Source organism: Orycteropus afer, unplaced genomic scaffold, assembly GCF_000298275.1.
Source record: "Orycteropus afer afer isolate SDZICR_OR568_19922 unplaced genomic scaffold, OryAfe1.0 scaffold00655, whole genome shotgun sequence".
Classification (NCBI taxonomy): Eukaryota; Metazoa; Chordata; class Mammalia; order Tubulidentata; family Orycteropodidae; genus Orycteropus; species Orycteropus afer.
In genome coordinates this window covers 267129-289483 of record NW_006922242.1, presented here as the reverse complement: position 1 = coordinate 289483, position 22355 = coordinate 267129, and the positions used below count along the sequence as shown (strand labels likewise).

At 38.7% G+C, this 22355-nt stretch overlaps 1 protein-coding gene across 1 annotated transcript in view; it reads right to left on the bottom strand.

The window, feature by feature from the left end:
• Positions 1-22355, bottom strand: part of ITGA8 (integrin subunit alpha 8) — a 330607-nt gene that overhangs the window by 178629 nt on the left and 129623 nt on the right. The window contains exon 13 of the mRNA XM_007956731.1: positions 21817-22008. Within this exon, the coding sequence (XP_007954922.1) occupies positions 21817-22008 (192 nt within the window). The remainder of the gene's footprint in view (positions 1-21816; positions 22009-22355) is intronic.

Genomic DNA, 22355 nt, shown 5'->3' with positions numbered 1-22355 from the left:
AAATAGGTGGCTTCACGATCATAATAGGGGACTTATACACCACCTTTAATGAAAGATAGAAAAACTGGAAAGAAACTCAACAAAGACACAGAAGAACTAAACAATACAACCCACCAACTTGACCTCATAAACATCTACAGAGCACTTAACCAACAATAGCACAATATACATTCTTTTCCAGTGCACATGGAACATTCTCCAGGATAGACCACATGTTAGGCCATAACACAAGCCTTAATAAACTTAAAAACATTGAAATACTGCAAAGCATCTTCTCAGATAACGATGTTATAAAATTACAAATTAACAATAGGAAGATCAACAGAAAAAGAGCAAACACATGGAAACTAAACAACACCCTCCTTAAGAATGACTGGGTAATAGAAGAAATAAAAAATGAAATTAAAAAATTCCTTGAATCCTAGCTGCCCTTCAGGTCTGGAATTGAACCCACACCTGTGGTTTCCAGCCAAATAAAATACAGGCATATGAGTTGAACATTTACCTCAGGTAGATACACTCCTTGGAGAGAAAAATCATGGAAGAAAGAAGAGCTGCTTATGCACAGGAAGACAGCTCAGGGGGCAGGAGTGCATGGAGGGATGGACACTGTGAAGAGGTAACTATGGGGAGGAAATAGGAGGGGAGCTGTTGCATTGTAGTAAATTGTGGTCAGTTTCATGAGACAAAGTATATGTGAACTGCTGTATGGAAAGATGGGAAGTGAATTTGCTCTGTAAATCTTCACCCAAATCACACACACACACACACACACACACAATTCCTTGAATCAAATGTGAATGAAAACACAGCATACCAAAATCTTTGGGACGCAGCAAAAGCAGCCATCAGAGGCCAATTTATAGCAATAAATGCACACATCAAAATATCTGGCCAGTACTCTTCAAAAATGCCTAGGCTGTGTAAGCAAAAAAAAAAGTGTCATAGATTGAAAGGGACAAATGAGACATGATAATTAAAAGCAGTGTAGGATCCTGCACTACAAAAATAACATTAGTGGCATAAATGGCAAAATTCTATTAGAATTTCTAATAGGTTTGTAGATTAGTTAATAGTTAATGGTACTATAGTTGTAGATATGCTAATATTAGGGGGATCTGGGAGAAGGGTTTATGAGACTTTCTGTACTATTTTTGCAAATTTCTTGTAAGTCTAAAATTCTTTCTATGAAAAGGTTCAGAAAAAAGTCTTGTATGGTTCCAAAAATCTTTTTAGAAAACAAATACAGAGCCTTAATAATCTACCCAATAATATAGTACAATCAGAGAAGGAAGTAAATCTAGATCTCAGGTTTATAAGAGAACTTTGGAGTTAAAACTACTCTTGGAGAAGCATTCCATGCCTCACTCACTTCATTTCCAGGTGAGGAAACTGAGGTCCAGAAAGGCTAAATTAGTTACTAATATCACACTGTCTATGGAGAGCTTGTTCTAGAGCATGGGTCCTTCAACTCTCCATTCAGTTTTACTTCCACTTTATGACACTGTTATTCTCAAATCCAAGAACTCTTTCAGTTGACTTAATTAAAGCAATTTAATCTAAACTTATAGGGTACTTTTTATAAGAAATGTAATATTTTAATTTCTAGTATGTTCATAATAAAATTATGGAAATCCTACTTAATAAGAATTTAATGTTTTGTCTTTACATAAAAACTTGAGTAACAGTTTGAGATGTAAAAATTAACTTTGGCTATAAGATTTGAACTTAGTTCAACTGAACTTCAAATCAACAACTTGAAAAAGTTCTAAGGTTGTTGAAATGCATTATAGGTAGTCCCCAACTCATGAAGTATTTGAGTTACGATGAACCACACTTACACTTTTTTTTTTTTTTTGGCATTTTTTTTTTTTTTTACATCTTATTGTTAGTAATATGTACTATACACAGTGCTGCAGCCTGTAATTTGCTGATGTGATCATTCTTAGATGTTCACTCACAGATGTTCAATGTTATTATTTAATGTTCTAAACATTACCATATAGCAGACTATGGCCTGGTCTACAACAAAGTTGGTGTCAGTATCAGGAGTCATAATGGATAGAAAGTTGTGGAATATTCAACTCTACTTGACTGCTAACCAGAAGGCTGGTGGTTCAAACCCACCAGCCACTCCTCAGAAGGAAGATGGGGCAATCTACTTCTGTAGTGATACTGCTGCGGAAACCTGAGGAGGGGTTGCTATGAGTCGGGTCCGACTTGATGGCACATAACAACAACAGTTGAACTGCAGATATACCCAAAAGCCATTACTTGTTGCCACAGGACATCCTTCTCATGTAGATGATTTAAATCAAGATGTGAAAGTAATGTATCTACCTCAGAATATGACAGCTGTGATTCAACCTACGGATTGAGGTGCAATCATCAACTGCAAGCTTACTACCTATGGACTACATTTGCCAGGCAGTAGCTAAAACATATGGACATATGGTAAAAAGCAATTTCTGGAAGAATTATAATATTCTTCTGCATAGCTGATACATTGCATACTCCTAGAGGCAGTTAGGGGAATATGCATGTAGGAGACAGGTGTAATCCATACCGCAGACTGTAGTCTTATCTTCATCAGTGAGTGCTTCAAGTACTCTTCACCTTCAGCTAGCAAGGCTGTGTCATCTGCATATGGAAGGTTATTAATGAGTCTTCCTCCAATCCTGATGCTACATTTTTCTTCACATCATTCCAGTTTCTCTGATTATTTGCTCAGCATACAAATTGAGAAAGTATGGTGAAAGGATACAACCCTGACACACTCCCTTCTTGATTTTAAACCATGCAGTATCCCCTTGTTTTGTTCAAATGACAGCCTCCTGGTCTATGTATAGGTTCCTCACGAGCACAATTAACTGTTCCAGAATGCCCATTCTTCTCAATGTTATCCCTAATTTGTTACAATCCACACAGCTGAATGCTTTTGCATAGTCAATATAACACAAGTAAACATCTTTCTGGTGTTCTTTGCTTTCAGCCAAGATCCATCTGACATTAGCAGTGATATCCTTTGTTCTATGGCCTCTTCTGAATCCAGCTTGCATTTCTGGAAGTTCCCTGTCAATATATTGCTGCAACTGTTTCTGAATTATCTTCAGCAAGATTTTACTTGCACGTGATATTAATGATATTGTTAAATAATTGTCACATTCTGTTGGATCATTTGTCATTGGAATGGGTACAAATATAGATCTTTTCTAGTCAGTGGGCCAGGTAGATGTCTTCCAAATTTCTTGGCATAGATGAGTAAGTGCCTCCAGTGCAGCATCCATTTGTTGAAACATCTCAATGGGTATTCCCTCAATTTCTGGAGGCTTGCTTTTCACTAATCCTTCAGTGCAGCTTTGACTTCTTCCTTCAATACCATTGTTCTTGATCATATACCATCTCTTGAAATAGTTGAAGACAGACTGATTCTTTTTGATACAATGACTCTGTGTATCCCTTCCATCTTCTTTTGATATTTTCTGCATCATTCAGTATTTTGGCCATGGAATATTTCAATATTGCAACTTGAGGCCTGAATATTTTCTTCAGTTCTTTTAGCTTGGGAAATGCTGAGCATGTTATTCCTTTTTGATTTTATAAGTCCAAGTCTTTACACATTTCATTATAACTGACTTTGTCTTCTCGAGCTGCTTTTTGAAATTTTCTGCTCAGCTCTTTCATTTTGTCATTTCTTCCATCTGCTTTTGCTACTCTCCATTCAAGAGCAACTTTCAGAGTCTCTTTTAACATCCATTTTGGTCTTTTCTTCCTTTCCTGTCTTTTGAATGACCTTTTGCTTTCTTCATGTATGTTGTTCTTAATGTCATACCACAGTTCCTCTGCTTTTTGGTCATTGGTGTTCAGTGCATCAAATCTAAACTTCAAATGGTCTCTAAATTCAGGTGGGGCATAATCAAAGATCATATTTTGGCTCTCATGGACATGTTTTAATTGTCTTCAGCTTCAACTTGAACTTGCATATGAGCAGTTGGTGGTCTATTTCAGTCAGCTGAAGACATTGAGCTTCTCCATTGCCTTTTTCCATAGATGTAGTTGATCTGATTCTTGTGTACCCTATCTGGTGAAGTCCATGTGTATAGCCACCATTTATGTTGTTGAAAAAAGGTATTTGCAATGAATAAGTCATTGGTCTTGCAAAATTCTACCTACCATGCAACCTCCCACGTCATTTCTATCACCAAGGTCATTATTTTCCAACTACTGGTGATTCTTCTTTGTTTCCAACTTCTGCATTCCAATCATCAGTAATAATCAACACATCTTGATTACATTTTTGGTCAATTTCAGATGGTAGAAGTTGGTAAAAGTCTTCAATTTCCTCATCTTTGTCTTTGGTGGTTGGTGCATAAATTTGAATAATAGTAGAGCTCTGGTGGCATAGTGACTAAGGCATTTGACTGCTAACCAGAAGGCTGGCAGTTAAAACCCACCAGCCACTACTTGGAAGGAAGACTGGGCAATCTACTTCCACAGAGATACCACCGTGGAAACCCAAGGAGGGGTCACTATGAGTCAGAATTGACTGGAAGGCAATGAGTAGTAACTGGTATATGGATATTATTCTATCATTGACAGCATTGTACTTCAGGATGGATCTTGCAACATTCTTTGTGATGATAAATGCCACACCACCATTACTCTTAAATTTGTCATTCCCAGTATAGTAGATCATATGATTATCTGATTCAAAATGGCCAAACCAGTCCATTTCAGCTCACTAATGCCTAGGATACCAATCTTTATGTGTTCTATTTCATTTTTGACAATTTACGATTTTCATAGATTCATACTTTGTACATTCTATGTTCCAATTATTAATGGATGTTTCAGCTGTTTCTTCCCATTTTGAGTTGTGCCATATCAGCAAATGAAGGTCCTGAAGGCTTTACTCCACCCACGTCATTAAGGTTCATTCAATTCTGAGGAAGCAGCTCTTCCATAGTCTTATTTTGAGTGCCTTCTGACCTGAGGGGCTCATCTTCTGGCACCGTATCAGACAGTGTTTCTGGCCTATTCATAAAGTTTTCCAGTAACATATGAGACAGTGTTTCACTTCTATACATAAGGTTCTCACTGGCCAATTCTCTGAGAAGTGGCTGGCCCCTTCCTTCTTCTGAGTCTGTCTTAGTCTGGAAGCTCCACTGAAACATGTCTATCATGGATGACTCTGCTAGTATTAGAAATACCAGTGGCATAGACTTTATCCTCATAGCAACATGCAAGCCACAAAATAAATGAAGGAAGAAAAGGACAAAACAGAGAATTCTCACTAATTCTCTGACTAAAAATGCCACCTCTATGCCCTAGGGTAATCCAGATGATCTAGAATCTCCCAGAAGTGGAGTTATTACCACCCCTAACAAAATGCCAATGTCATCCAACTCTTCATCATCAGAGTAAATTTTTACGATTTATGCATTTTTATGTAAGTATATATTATTAAAATATATTTATAAATTTATTATACAATGTTTTCAACCTCTAAAAACAAATAAAGATCAGATTTATAAAGATACTGATAATAAAAGGCACACATTGATGAAAAAAGTGAGGTGTTTGACTTAGGTCAGAACTGATTTACAATAAAGTTATTAGAACAGGACCTATCATAAATTGAGGACTACTTGTATTTCCTTTGGTTAGAGTCACCTCTTTATTTCCTACCATGTATCAGTTTTCTCTCTTTGTTTCCTCTCATGTGTATGTTCTTTCTCTCTCACTTGTTTGCTCAAGCACACATGCACACACACCCACACATACCTCACTCATTAAAATGGATGATGACGGGTCATTTTATTTCATTTGCTATAATTGTGCAAGATGGCTTCATGATATAATCATCATATATTAGGGGTCTGAACTAGACAATGATAGTCTTGGCATTCAGCCATGTTTTCCTCCAGTTTTTATTGCCTGCAAGATTTCTACTCCTCAACAAAATCTGCACTTCCCTCCCTCCACCCTCCAACGTCTGGGTTATGCATTTAGCAGATGGTGTTGTTATACAATCATGTTTAATGGGATTAGACTAGATCATTGAGTTTTAAGGATTCCTAACCATCACAGCTGTTTCTTCTCTGAAATGCTTTCACTCAATGTATACAAGATACTCTCTAGCCAATCCTAGCTTTCCAATGAGTACCAAAGTAGAAATTTGGGCATACCTATATTTTAAATAGAAAAAAATAGTTTTAGTGTGGGGAATAAAAATATTTGACTCCTATTTACATATGTGTACCTATGACAATATTTACAGTATTTCTCATAAAATGAGTAAAAAATACTTAGTGGTAAGGTAGATGTTAGTAAAATTATCCCAGAATGCAATTTTTCCAAATCTTGTATGGCCCAACATGATTGTGGAATAAAGTATCTTTTTTTCATATTCATGTGGATCAAATTAATTTCCTTTCCTACTATAAACAATTTTACAACTTTTCATAAAATTTCTCTTCCAAACTAGACAGTGCAAGCTCACACAACACAATAAAGTAGGTATTATTAGCCCCATAATATCAGATAAAAGAAATGGAATGAAAAGCCTTCCCAACATCACACAGCTAATCAGTGGTGGAAAATAATCTCATTTGAGCAATGACATAATTTCCCTTACCCTATTCAGTCACTCTGATAACTTTAATATGGTTATTTTCATATTGGTTTGATGTTTTCCCAAAAGAAAGAAGTAGTAGGTGAACCTTATCCTATTTACTCTCCTGCTGAATATACCAATGTGCATAAATGTGGGTTTGTTTCTGTGCATGCACACATGTACGTGAATGTGAATGTGTGAGTGTATGTATCTCTGTGTAAGCAAGATTAGAAAATAATACTCCAATGGATATGAACACTACCTTCTGTGCAGTGGCTGACATGCATTGGATTCTTAATTGCCAATAGTAGTAATTGTTATCATTGCAATAATGTTACCAATATAATTGACCCTATGCCTGCCTTAGGAGTTCTGAATGGTGTTAACTGCTCAACTACTAACTGAAAGGCTGGAGGTTTGAACCAACCCAGAGAAGCCTTGGAAGAAAGGTCTGAGAATCTGCTTTTGAAAGGTCACAATCTTGAAAACCGGAGCACAGTTCTACTCTGCAACATATGAGGTTGCCTTGAGTTGGAATCACCTAGATGGCACTGGTTTGGTATGCCTAATTTTTGCTCGTATTTTCCCTACCCAAGACAACAGGACTTTCTCTGGCTCCTGCTGAAATATGGAAAATCTGTAACTTGCAGAAGAGATCATGTGTCAAAGAGTAAATATAAATCAAACCACTTTTTACGTTTCTGTGCTTTTTGTTATTTCAGGCACTATGTGAACTTCTCTCTACTCAGTTTGAGGGATGAATCAGCAATAATTCACAATAAATGTGTCTCAAACATCACAATCAACCTTATTCTTTCTCCCTATATAAGGCAGATGGGTTATGTGAAGAACATGTAAAAAATGCTTGTCGGTGTCTAACAAATGGGGCAACTTGTGTGTCCTTCCATTTTTTAAGGAAGGATTCATAACAGACTTCCCAGAGAAGTAACTTGTAAAAGATCTTGTAAAGAGCAGGAGAGGCTAACACTGCTATGCTTTTAGATATGGCAGTTAGCATTTAGGTACCTAAGATGAGAGAAAAGTGCTCACTCCAGGAATGAGAGAAGTAACCCAATCTTAATCTAAACCCATCAGAAGCATCACTTTAGTAAAAGCATAATTTTTCAAATGTTCCATTCCATAACAACTCCAAATAGCTTGACTTGTTACAATTCAGAATTTCAAATCGTTTGTTTACCTTTGCATTGTTTTCTCATGAATTCTGTAGATAAAGTGACTAGGTTTGGGATTCTGTTTCTGATCTATTTATAGGATGGAGAACTTAGAACAGAACCACTAAGAGTTTACACTAGGTCTGTGTGTGAATTTTAAAAAGTACTCCTGCCTCTTGCTGAACGGAAGGACTCTTGTGGCTTATACATTAGTTCCCGCTTGCTCCTTGGCTTGACACAATCTGTACATAATTTGCAGCAGCCTCAATTCTGGATTTAGCTCTGATTCTGGATGTTCTTAGGGGAATTGGACATGCCTGGAGATTTCATCCATCCACTTCCCCGTATCCCCACTGCCAGTAGGTGGATGCAGGCCATGATTATCTCTGAGTGTGGTAGTTAAGTTTGGGTGTCAACTTGACTGGGCCTGGTTGAGTGGCTGGGCTACTGGATGCAGTTATTCCCCATGGTGAGATTGGTAATTAATTCCATGGTGGAATCTATTGGAGCAGCTAGTAGCTGCTTTAGGGATGTGGTCTGCTTCCAGTATATAAGAAGTAATGTTTTTATTTTTTTAATTGTTTATTTTAAGAGTTTGTTTTACATTCAACATTACCTGTACATTTAGTTTCACTCCCCATTTACCATGTCCAACCCTAACCCAGTCTCCTCCCTTCCCTGCCTAGTAAACTAGCCCCCCCCCCCAATAGTTATGCACTACTGTTTGTCCTGCATTTCCTCTGGGCAAATGTTGCCCCTCTGGTGTCCCATGGTTGATTGCTCCAAGTGATGCATTTCCATAAAGTACGTGGGTGAGTCACCCTGGGTTGAGTGGTCTGCATGTACATCTTGTTTACTATTGGGCTGAGAGCCAGCCCTTGGGAGTGACCTTTATTCCGGGCCCAAAATGTATCCCAGGACCATAGTATTAGGGTTCTCATCTGACTCCATCCAATCAGTAATTCTGGTCATTATTGGGTTTTTGGATTTTGTTCCACGTTTTTCCTTCCACCCTACGCAGGATCTTCAGATTTGATCTTTTCCTGAGTGTGTGGCATTGGTAGCCGGGCACCATCTAGTTCTTCTAGTCTTGAGGGCCATCGTGTGCTAGGGCTGATTGCTTCTAAATGCTTTTTTTTTTTTTGCACTCTTCTTTGCTTCTGACGATAAGAGACCATTAGCTACGTCTGAGATGGCTGCTTGAAAGCTTTTAAGATACCAGTTTCTACTCACCAGTGTAAGATGTGGAACAAGGGTGTTATGTATTTTGTTGTGAAAATTGAGTCTAGTGTTCCCCAGTACTATGGTCCTGATATGGTAGATCCATTGGATCTATCTCCCACAGTGTCTGGGTGTCTGTGAGACATTACTCTGTGTCTGTCTTCTGTTGTTTCTGTAATGATTGCAGGTATGTTGCATCACTGGTATCTGTGCAAGATTAGCCTCTGTTGAATCTATCCTTGGTCTAGAGTATACTTCTATTCACTGACCCCCATCTGATCATCTCAGGTGTTTATGTGCTTATCTGTAGCCTGGTGTTTGGTGTTAATGGTAATGCAGTATTGTGGGCACACTGGTTGGTATTAGCTTCTGTTGTCTATCTCCTATTCGTACAATTTGGTGTCCTCCCTTTTCCTAATGTTGTCATGGTGGTCTCAGACTCTTTCGATACATTCCTCCTCTTATCCACCTCAGTGTGTGGGCCCCAACTAGTCCAAAATTAATCCCTCTCCTTCCCTCCTCACCCCAGTAAACTACAAAGTGAGTTCCCTTTCCCAAGCAAACCCTTCGTCTTTTTACAGTAATGGGCTCATACAGTACTTATCCTTCTGTGACTGACTTATTTCACTCAGCACAATGTCCTCCAGGCTTATCCACGTTGTGAGATGTTTCGCATATCCCTCATTGTTCTCTAATGTAGCATAGTATTCCATTGTGTGCACGTATCACAATTTGGTTATCCACTCATCCATTGATGGGCATTTAGGCTGTTTCCATCTCTTTGCTGTAGTGAATTGAGCTGTGATGAACATAGGTGTGCATATGTCTGTTCATGTGCTGTCTCTCACCTCTTTAGGATATATTCTGAGTAATGGAATTGCTGGGTCAAATGATATTTCTAGTTTCAGTTTTTAAGGAAACGCCATACTGTATGCCACAATGGTTGTACCACTTTACAATCCCACCAGCAATGCACAACAGTTCCAATCCCTCTGCAACCTTGCTAGCATTTGTTATTTTCTGTCCTGTTGAACTTTGCTATTATTGCTGGGGTGAGATGATATCTCATCGTTGTTTTGATTTGCATCTCCATAATGACTAATGATCGTGAGCAATTTCTCATATGTTTGTTGGCCACCAGTATATCATCTTTGGTGAAGTGTCTGTTCAAGTCTTTTGCCCATTTATGAATTGGGTTGTTTGTCTTTTTGGTGTTGAGGTATTGAAGTTTTCTATAGATTTTGGAAGTAAGTCCTTTATCAGATATGTCATAAGCAAATATTTTCTCCCAATCTGTAGGTTCTGTTTTTATCCTTTTGATGAAATCTTTTGGTGCACATAAGAATTTAATTTTTAGAAGGTCCCAGTCATCTAGCTCCTCTTCTACCTTCTATACATTCTGGGTTATGCTTGATAGTCTACTTATGCCATAAGTTAGGGCTCCTGGATTTGCCCCTATTTTATCTTTGATGAATTTTATAGTTTTGGGTTTTACATTTAAGTCTTTGATCCAGCTTGAGTTTGTTTTTGTGTATGGGGTGAGGTATGGGTCTTGTTTCATTTTTCTGCAAGTGGATATCCAGTTTTGCCAGCACAATTTGTCAAAGAGCCTGTCTCTTCCCCATTAAATGGGCTTTGGGCCTTTGTCAAAGATCAGCTGTCCATAAATGGATGAGTCTATATCTGGACCTTTGATTCTGTTCCATTGGTCCATCTGTCTATCATTGTACCAATACCATGCTGTTTTGACTACTGTGGCTGTATAGTAGGTTTTAAGCTCCGAGAATGTGAGACTTCCTCTCACTTTGTTCTTCCTCTTCAGAAGTGCTCTGCTTATCCGAGGTCTCTTACCTTTCCATATGAAGTTACTAATTGGTTTTTCTATGTCCTTAAAAAATTTTATTGGTATCTGGATTGGGATTGCATTAAATGTGTAGATTGCTTTAGGTAGTACCAACATTTTCACAACATTCAGTATACCTATCCATGAACAAGGTAGGTTCTTCCATTTATGTAGTGCCCATGTTGTCTTTTGTGGTAGTGTTTTATAGTTTTCTTTGTATAAGTCTTTTGTGTCTCTGGTAAGGTTTATTCCTAGATATTTTATCTTTTAGCAGCTATTATAAATGGTATTCTTTCCCTTATTTCTTTATCAAAGGACTCTTTGTTGGTGTAGAGGAATCCAACTGATTTTTGTATGTTGACCTTGTATCCTGCCACTTTGCTGAAGCTCTCTATTAGTTCCAGTAATTTTTTTTGTTGAGTCTCTTGGGTTTTCTATGTACAGGATCATATTGTTCGCAAACAGAGATAGGTTTACTTTCTCTTTGCCAATTTGCATGCCTTTTATTTCTCTTTCTTGCCTTAATGTCCTGGCCAGAACTTCCAATACAATGTTAAATTGGTGATAGAGGGCATCCCTGTCTGGTTCCCACTCATAAGGGGAACACCTTGAGTCTTTCTCCATTAATAATGATGTTGGGCACTGACTTTGTATAAATACCTTTTATTATGTTGAGGACTTTCCCTTAAGAAGCAACTTTGAGGACGGTCTCCAGCTTATGGCATGCTTGAACAATGCATGTAGCCAAATTGTTGTTCAACAGCCTGCCATGCTCTGCCAATCTTGGGAGTTTCAATGGACTTGAATCAGTGGCCTGCCATGTGGATTGGTAATATCAAGACTGTGCCTTTTCACTTGTCAACCTTGGGTTTATCAGCCTCAGCAGACAGCAGCTGCCTGAGTGAAGAGATGCCTCTAGCTTCAGTGGGTCAGGAAAAAGAGGTAGAGCTGAAGCCCAAGGTCGAGGGGCTTTCACCCAGCCCCTAGAGTCTGGCACTTTGAACTCAGACTTCTAGCCTCTGGAACTGTAAGAGAATAAAATTCCTATTTGCTCCAGCCATTCCCATCTGGAGTATATTTCTGTAAGAGCAGCACTAGAGGTAACCAAAACACTGAGCTACACCAACTGCCACTTATATGGATTATATGCCGCTTATATTAATTCACCCTCTACACCAGAGCTGGAGTGACACTTCTAAAATGCCTTCTCATTTCCCCTCATTATAAAGTCCAAACTAAAAATAGCTTCCTGATATGACCCACTTTACTTCTCCAGCCTCAGGGTCTATGTCATTCATCTGTGACTCAAAACATTTTTTTAGCTATTCTAATAGCCCATGAGTTCTCACTAGTGTTGGGCCTTCTCGCTGTAGTTCCCTCTGCCTGCCTCTTCCCTGTGGCTAACTGCTACTGAGCCTTCATGTGAGGTCAGCTGAGAGGTTACTTCCTATTGGTTACTCTCTACCTTTAAAGTCTGAGATGGGTGTTCTTCTCATGAGCCCCATAACAAGCTGTACTTGACCTATTATAGCAATGCTTATACTTTATTATGATTGTTTGTTAACTATCTTCCTCACCTAGAATATAAGCTCTATGAAGGCAATCACTGTGCCTACCTTGTTCACCACTGTCTCACCACTCACAATATAATATCTAGTAACCTCTGGTAGCATAGTGCCAAGGCACTTGACTGCTAACCAGGAGGCTCGCGGTTCAAACCCACCAGCCACTCCTCGGAAGGAAGGCTGGACAATCCTACTTCTGTAGTGATAACTGCCTCAGAAACCCAAGGAGGGGTCGCTAGGAGTCGGGGCCGACTTGATGGCAAATAACAACAACAACAACAACAGAAGTTGTTAAGACATATTTTATGATTGAATGAAATTTCCTATTTATCTTTCTTTTAGACTTTGAAAATAAAGGAACAACTATAAAAATAATAAGCCACCAGAGCTCCCATGCAATTTAAAAAATATTTTTATTTTATTCAAAAAGAATATTTTTCCTTTAAAATATTTTCTTCATTTCATGCTGCAATTCTTATTCTTCCAGACCTTTTTTTTTTTTAACAACAACAACAACAAAATAGTCATAACCAAACCAAAAACTACCACGATTGAGTCAATTCTGACTCATAACAACTCTATAGCACAGAGGAGAACTGTCCCATAGGGTTTTGAAGGCTGTAAATCTTTACAGAAGCAGATTGCCTTATATTTTACTTGGGAAACAGTTGGTGTGGGTTCAAACTGCCAACCTTTTGGCTAGCAGCTTTAACCACTGCATCACCAGAGCTCTTTAAAATAGTCATAACTAAAAGACCAAACTCACTGCCATCAAGTTGATTCCGACTCACAGTGACCCCCATTGGGTTTCCGAGGTGGTAAACTTTTACAGAAGTAGATTGCCTCATCTTCCTTCCATGGAGTGGCTGGTGGGTTTGAACTAACAACCTTCTGGTTAGCAGTCAAATGCCTTAGGCACTGTGCCACCAGAGCTCCTTTAAAATAGTCATAGTAGATCCCTATTCAGCTACCTATATGATTCACAAGTCAATTCCTACTTTATTTGAAAGATGCTGCTATTTGCCTCTGAGCCTATCAAGTTCTCTTCCCTGAGATATGGGACTGACATAAAGTATAGACAACGTCTCTTTGCATAGGTACATCTACAATATGTAGGGAGCATGTGCTCAGAGAAATCTGGTCTGTCGAGACAGAGAGAAGGAAGCATATGTGCACAGCAATGCAGAGATGAGAGAGAGAGAAACTCATACCAGTCCTGGTCCCAGTCAGTTATTTCCAGAGGTATGACTGGATCCTTGTCCTTGACTTCCTTTGAGATATTCTGGTAGCTCTAATAGAAATATCCTCCTTTTATGGCTTAATCCAGGTTAAACCATAAAACCAAACCCATTGCCATTGAGTCAATTCTGATTGACTCTATAAGACCCTATAAGATAAGGCAGATCTGCCCCATAGGATTTCCTAAGCTTTAAATCTTTCCAGAAGCAGACTGCCATTTCTATCTCCTGTAGAGTGCCTAGTGGGTTCAAACCACTGACCTTTATGGATAGATAGCAGCTGAGCTTTTAACCACTGTACCACCAGGGTTCCTCAAAGCCAGGTTCCAAAAACCAAACTCACTGCCATCGAGTTGTATCCAACTCACAGTGAAAGCTAGGTGAAGGTGGGTTAATTCCTAATAAGTATGTTAATGTATTTTAAAATGCAAGTCAGCAAAGCATCATTTTAAGTACACAGAAAACTTTCAAGAAATGTAGAACAGTGCATGAAAAGTTAAATATTTTCAATGGGTCTTCCTTAATTTTCTCAGATCAGGCAGTAGCATGTGGTATGTCCAAGCATAACCACAACGAGCAACCACACACTAGCCATGTGTTTGGTTTGACACAGGGCTTTGAACCAGTTCATTCATTCTGTTCCACACCTTGTGGAGAATTTGCATTTCCACCCCAGATATCAACATCTTAACACAAGAATCTACATCTATACATAGGAATCACCTGGGGATCTTGTTAAAACATAGATTCAGATTATCTCTGGTGGAAACACAAATTCTGAGCAGGGGCTGGAAATGGAATGAATCAGTGTCACACCCTGGTTTGATGTGCTAGTAAAAACTAAATGAAATGCCATGGCTTAGCCAAAAGAAAATTACTGCACAGCTGACTGCTGTGGATACAGGAGCAGAGCACAGACTCTAGAGCTCTATTGCTCAAAAAGGAGTAGTAGATAAAAACACAAATCCTGGAGCCCATCCCAGAGTTAGTAAATCAAAATACCTGTTGTTGTTAGGTGCCGTTCAATCAATTCTGACTCATAGTGACCCTATGTACAATGGAACAAAAACTGCCCATGCCATTTTCACAATTCCTGCTATGCTTGAGCCCACTGTTGCAGCCACTGGGTCAATCCATCTTGTTGAAGGTCTTCCCCTTTTTTGCTGACCCTCCACTTTACCAAGCATGTTATCCTTGTCCAGGGAATAGTTCTGTTTGACAACATGACCAAAGTAGGTGAGATTCTTCCAGGACAGATTTGTTCATTCTTCTGGCAGTCCATGGTATTTTCAGTATTCTTTGCCAACACCACAATTCAAAGGCATCAATTCTTCTTTGGTCTTCCTTATTCATTGTCCAGCTTTCACATGCATATGAAGTGATTGGTCACCTTAGCTTTCAAAGTGACATGGTTGCTTTTCAACACTTTAAAGATGTCTTTTGCAGCAGATTGGCAACGATGTCTGATTTCTTGACTGCTGCTTCCATGTGTGTTGATTGTGGATCCAGGTAAAATGAAATTCCCAACAACTTCAATCTTTTCTCCATTTATTGTGATGTTATTGGTCCAGTTGTGAGGATTTTTGTTTTCTTTATGTTGTGGTGTAGTCCATACTGAAGACTGTAGTCTTCGATCTTCATCAGTAAATGCTTCAAGTCCTCTTCACTTTCGGCAAGCAAGGTTGTATCATCTGCATATCGCAGGTTGTCGATGCATCTTCCTCCAATCCTGATGCCATGTTCTTCATACAGTACAGCTTCTTGGATTATTTACTCAGCATACAGATTGAATAAATGTGGTGAAAGGTTACAACCATGATGCATGTTCTTCCTGATTTTAAATCATGCAGTATTCTCTTGTTCTGTTCAAATAATAGCTTCCTGGTCTATGTACAGAATCCTTATAGGCACAGTTAAATGTTCTAGAATTTCCATTCCTCACAATGTTATCCATAATTCCAAAATTTGTTATGATCCACACAGTTGAATGTCTTTGCATAGTCAATAAAACATAGGGAAACATCTTTCTGGTATTCTTTGCTTTCAGCCAAGATCCAATTGTCATCAATAATGATAGCCCTCATTCCACAACCTCTTCTGAATTCAGCTAGATTATTTGGAGGTTCTCTATCAATATACTGTTGTAACCATTTTTAATTATCTTCAGCAAAATTTTACTTGTGTGTGATATTAATGGTATGGTTCAATGATTTACACATTTTGTTGTATCTCCTTTCTTTGGAATGGGCACAAATTTGGATCTCTGCTAGTCGGTTGGCCAGGTACCTATCTTCCAAATTCCTTGGCATAAACAAGTAAGTGCCTTCAGTGTTGCATCCATTTGTTGAAACATCTCAGTGCATATTCTGTCAATTCCCAGAGCCCTGTTTTTCAGTTTCTTCAGTGCAGCTTGGACCTCTTCCTTTAATACCATTAGTTTTTGATCATATGCTACCTCCTGAAATGGTTGAATGCTGACCAGTTCTTTTTGGTACAGTGACTCTGTGTATTCCTTCCATCTTCTTTTGTTGTTTTCTACATTGCTCAATATTTTCCCCCATAGAACCCTTTAATATTTCAACTTGAGGCTTGAATATTTTTTTTCAGCCCTTTCAGCTTGAGAAATGCTGAGTATGTTCTTCCTTTTTGGTTTTCTAACTCCAGGTCTTTGCATATTTCATTGTAATACTCTACTTTGTCTTCTCAAGCCACTCTTTGAAATCTTCTGTTCAGCTTTTTAGTTCATCATGTGTTCCTTTAGCTACTCCCTGTTGAAGAGCAAGTTTCAGAATCTTTTCTGACATTCATTTTGATCTTTTCTTCCGTTCCTGTCATTTTAATGACCTTTTGCTTTCTTCATGTATGAGGTGCTTCATGTCATCTCACAAGTCATCTGGTTTTCAGTCATTGGTGTTGAATGTGTCAAAGATATTCTTCAGATGGTCTCTAAATTCAGGTGGGTATAATTAAGGTCATATTTTAGCTCTAGTGGACTTATTTTAATTTTCTTCAGCTTCAGTGTGAACTTACATATGAGCAATTGATGCATATGAGTAATTGATGTTGAACAGTCAGTTCCTGGCCTTGTTTTGACTGATGATATTGAGCTTCTCCATTGCCTCTTTCCACAGATGTAGTCTATTTGATTTCTATTTATTTCATCTGGTGAGGTCCATGTATATAGCTGCTGCTTATGTTGTTGAAAAAAAAAGGTATTTGCAATGAATAAATCATTGGTCTGGCAAAATTCTATCATGTGATCTCCAGCATCACTTCTATCACCAAGGACACATTTTCCAACTATTGATGCTGCTTCTTTGTTTCCAACTTTCACAGTCCAGTCCCCAGTAATTATCAATACATCTTGAATGCACGTTTGGTCAATTTCAGACTGCGTAAGTTGGTAAAAATGTTCAATTTCTTCAATTTTTGCTTTGGTGGTTTGTGCTTAAATATGAGTAATAGTGTATTAACTGGTCTTCCTTATAGATATATGGATATTATCCTATTATTGACAGTATTTATTGTACTTCAGGATAGATCTTGAAATGTTCTTTTTGATAATGAATGCAACACCATTCCTCTTCAATTTGTCATTCCTGGCATAGTAGATCATATGATTTTCAGATTCATAATGGCCAATACCAGTCCATTTCAGCTCACTAAATGCCTTGTTGATTTTTATGCATTCCATTTCATTTTTGACAACTTCCAATTTTCCTAGATTCATACTCCATGTGTTCCAGGTTCTGATTATCAATGAATGTCTGCAGCTGTTTCTTCCAATTTTGAGCTGTGCCCCATCAGCAAATGAAGGTCCTGAAAGCTTTAGTCCATCTACATCATTTAGGCTGACTCTACTTTGAGAAGGTAGCTCTTCCCCAGTCATATTTTGAGTGCCTTCCAAGCTGAGGGGCTCATCTTCTGGCACTGTACTAGACAATGTTTTGGGGCTCTTCATAAAGTTTTCCAGTAATATATCAGTGTTTCACTGCTATTCATAAGGTTTTCACTGGCCAATTTTTTCAAAAGTAGATGGCCCATTCTTCATCCCAGTCTGTCTTAGTCTGGAAGTTCTGCTGAAACTTGTCCACCATGGATGACCCTTCTGGTATTTGAAATACTGGTAGCATAGCCTCCAGCCTCACAGAAACATGCAAGCCACCACAGTATGACAAACTGAGAGATGATTGGTGGCAAATGTCTGAGGGGGAGGGAGAAAATATCTGAAGGGCTGTGTGCAGTCACTCACCAGGTATCTGGCATGAACACCAAGTTTCAAAACCATTGCTCTAGAGCCCACTACTCAGGGAATGGGTCAGAGGTGAGCAGTGTCACTTGGAAGCCAGAATCTTGGCCTGCCCACTTGAACTACTGAGTCATAATCTGCTTCTAACAAGGTACCCTGCTGATGCACATACACATTAAAGTTAGGGAAACACTGATCTACAGCACTAGTTCTCAACTTGGTTGCACACTGGGATCAACTGTGCTACTTTAAAAAATTGCTGTAGAGACAGCTCAGGGGGGAGGATTGCATGGAGGGATGGACACAGGGAAGAGGTAACTATCAGGAGGAAGTGGAAGGGGAGCTGTTGACTGGAGTAAATTGTAGTCAATGTCATGAGACAAAGTGTATATGAACTGTTGTGTGGAAAATGAATTTAATCTGTAAATTTTCACCCAAATTACAATTAAAAAAAAAATGACTCTGGTCTGAGTCCTACCCCAGCAACATGCAAGCCACCACAGTATGAAAACTGAGAGATGATTGGTGGCAAATATCTGAGGGGGAGGGAGAAAATATCTGAGCATAGGTTGGGCATCTGGATCATTAAAAGCTCTCCAGGTGGCTCTAATGTGCAGCCAAGGTTGAAACCACAGCTTATATTTTATAGCTATATATATCCTTGAAAAGGGAAATCAATTGAATGGATTTTGAAACCTATTGAATGCACAATAATCTGAAAGGCAAAGTTCCTTTTGATTTGAAAGTGCAGGATCCCAGATGGGGGGTAAAAAAAAAGTGTGTTTGTTTTTAAACTACAAGAAGAATTGGCTTGGAAAAAATCACAAGGCAAATCCTAGAAGATTAGAACTTAAAACCACTCAACTCATTGCCTTCAAGTATGGATTCTGACTCATAAGTGACCCTATAGGACAGAGTAGAACTGCCCCATAGGGTGTCCAAGGCTGTAAATCTTTATGGAAGCTGACTGCCTCATCTTTCTCTGTGGAGCAGCTTGTGGGTTCAAATCACCGAACTTCTGGTTAGTAGTCCCAGTGCTTTAACTGCAGCACCACCAGAGAATTTGTTGTTGTTGTTGGATGTCATCGAATTAGCTCTGGCTCATAGAGATCCTATGCACAACAGAATGAAACACTGCCTGGTCCTGCACCAGCCTCACAATCCTTGCTATACCTGAGCCCATCATTGCAGCCACTGTGTCAATCCATCTCTTTGAGGGCCTTCCCCTTTTGTGCTGATGCTTAGAACTTAGACCAGAAGAAACCAACACAGGACAAAGAGGAAATGTGGAACTTTTGAGCAGAGGACAAGGCACAGACCATGGAATTAGCCACAGAAGCTTGAGCAACATGTCAAATACCATGAAGGAATAAGCCAGAGACCAATGACAACAGAAGACAGCACTTGGGCCATATGTTCCTTTCTCAGTTCTGGACAACAGGCATACCCATTTCTACTCCACCCCTGGGGAGAGTAGCTACAGAGGGAGGTGGAAGAGAATCTTGCATTCATATGGCTATTTACCCAGACGAGACTAAGTCTGAATCAAGAAGTAACTGGATGATGAAGGTTTTTAACCATCGTGGATATGGAGGCTTGAAAGCTAAACTGAACTCATTCCTAGAGAAATAAGGAAAATTACATGACTGATTCCCATATTGAGTCTATAAATTGCAAATCCACTATACTAGTCAACAGAATCTAATCACCTGCCTATATGGCAGTTTTCCTCTCCATAAGTCCTTTGAGACTTGGTATCAAGCAAGATGAAAAAGCTTCTTAGTATACATTCATTTTTACAAAAGGAGGATCATGGGGAAATGTACAGGACTATGAATCAGAAAGCATCAATGTTTCCATTTGAGAGGCAATCCTGGGCAGCACCCAGGACTACTAACTAGGAGGCTCAGATGAGGACTGCATACCTCAAGACCACCTTGAGGAATAAGAATTCATTCACCTCAGCTATATTAACAGTCCTGGTGAGTAAAGAACATTTATTATAGAGACAGATGAATACAGTGCATTCATCTCACTGGTTATTATAAATTGGATCTGCATTAGTAGACAGAGTTGTTGTTGTAGTTGTTATTATGTGCTGTTAAGTCGGACCTGACTCATAGCAACCCCTCCTTGGGTTTCCAAGGCAGTATCACTATGGAAGTAGATTGCGCCATCTTCCCTCCAAGGAGTGGCTGGTGGGTTTGAACCGCCAGTCTTCTGGTTAGCAGTCAAGTGCCTTAGGCACAGAGTTATGGAATAGTAAATGGTTCCAAATGATCTTTTCGCAATTGTTAAGAAGCAGTGAAAAAGGCATACTTAAAAGACAATCAATCACTAATGTACTGACTACAGCTTTTCTTTTCCTGACTACTTCCCTCCTCTTTATTTCCTCCCTAAAGGGAATATTCCTTGAGAGAAAAGTTGTTTTTTTATTTCTCTCCTTGCTAGCCCTTATTTGGGACATGTTTCTCCTTCAAAGGAAGTAGATGGACAGTTTGTTTGATCAATACATCCTTTACCCGCTGGAAGGCAAAGCCTTTCTGTCAAGTTCCCTGGTTTTATGGGAAGAAAAAGGAAGACTATGGAAGCTGTAATGAATAGCAATAACTTTCTAAGTGAACTATTTATCTAAAATTGCAACTCAGGAGTTGAGTTTCACTAATCACCCCCAACACATTTTGGGAAGAAAAACATAAGGCACCTAGGTTTTTGAATGATTTAAAATTAAGACATACAACATGTAAGAGAACACTCCAACCCCTTTCCCTACCCTCCACCACACACACAAAAAAAAAATCTAAGCATCATTGATAAGACTAGAATAATATAATAAAAAAATTAATTTAATTAAATACTCTTGAAACTGCCACAAGTAGAAAGTATTAAGTATACAATATAATACCAAATCTGCATTTGGCCCACTACAATGTCTATGTTAGTGTCAGGAGAGGTTTCTGGCAAATGTGTAAGAATATATTGTGGTATAATAATCCTAGAGGAAAAGAGAAAGCCAAAGAATTGAATTCAGTGATGTATATTTAGGCAGTCAGCTTACTGGCATGCTGACCCAAACCAGAAAAAGCTCTACAGTGGAAAATACCCAATTAGGGGAGCGAGTGGTAGAGGGAGACAAGGTTCTAATAAACAGTTTAAATTGTCAGTTAACTATTAATGATTTCTAATTATTTGTTGAAACCATCTTAAAATAACCAACATAAAAATGAAAATTGAACCATAAAACCAAGAAGTCAAATGTTCTCTGCCAAAAATTACTAAAGTAATTATTTAAGACAAATAAGCATTTGCATATAGCATGCACAAAATATGTTATCTATTTGTACTTTATGGATTTCCAGGAGTCCTAAATGTGAATTTGATAATTAACAATAGTTTAAGATTCCTATCCTGAACCACCTTTTATTTTGTTCCACTTTAAAACATCTTTGGAAAACCCTAAACTATCACTGGAAAACCTGTGTACTATAAAAACGTGAGCTTTATGACAGATATATTGAGATTCTTAAGTAATAGGAATTATAAACTCAAAAGGGAATTATAGGGTTAAACTAAATTGCTCTGGAAAGGTATCTGGTACAATTGCCTTCGTCAGTGGAGACCAAGTTACTAAGAGGGTTCACATGAAAACCTCTGCTGCAAAGTTGACAAGTTTTATGTTCAATATAGCTTTTTAAGCTACCTTGCCTTTCTTATGTTGTCTCGTGGCAGGAAAGGGAGTGTTTGTTTTGTCTGTCTTCAAAATCTAATGAAAAAAGTCATGCTGGAACCATATACAAAAACCTGTGCCATGTTTCAACTTGACCTTCACCTTCATGAGGGAACTGCTCACACAGGATGCATTTTCCAGAGAATGGAAGGAGCTTCTCCTGTGGGAGTAAAAGAATACCTTACCTGGGTAATCATTCTTGTCTATGTCTGAATCTCCTCTTAAAGTAAAACCAAATCCTGAAGGGATAGCCTGTGAGGCCCAAGCTCCTTGAAGAATTTGGGAAGCCTTGGGGTTTAAGCCGTCCTTGTTTCCATTGTAAATGAACACTTTGCCTCGTTGATCCTTGCTTGCAAAGGGTGCACCAATTGCAATGTCTATAAAGAGAAACATATAAAAAAATCTTTTTTTTAAATAAGGAAGACTGTTTTAGAGACAGAATTAAATACAATAAAAGATCAATGTCACAAAGTCCAAAGGGCTTATTGAATTTTCTGTAACAATTATGTAATACTATATTGCAGCAACTCTCTGGTGGCATAGTGCCTAAGGCATTTGACAGCTCACCAGAAGGCTGGTGGTTCAAACCCACCAGCCACTCCTCGGAAGGAAGATTGGCAATCTACTTCCATAGGGATACCACCTCGGAAACCCAAGGAGGAGTAGCTATGAGTCAGAGCCCACTTGATGGCAGTGAGTTTGGTAGTTTCGTTTTTTTTTTTTT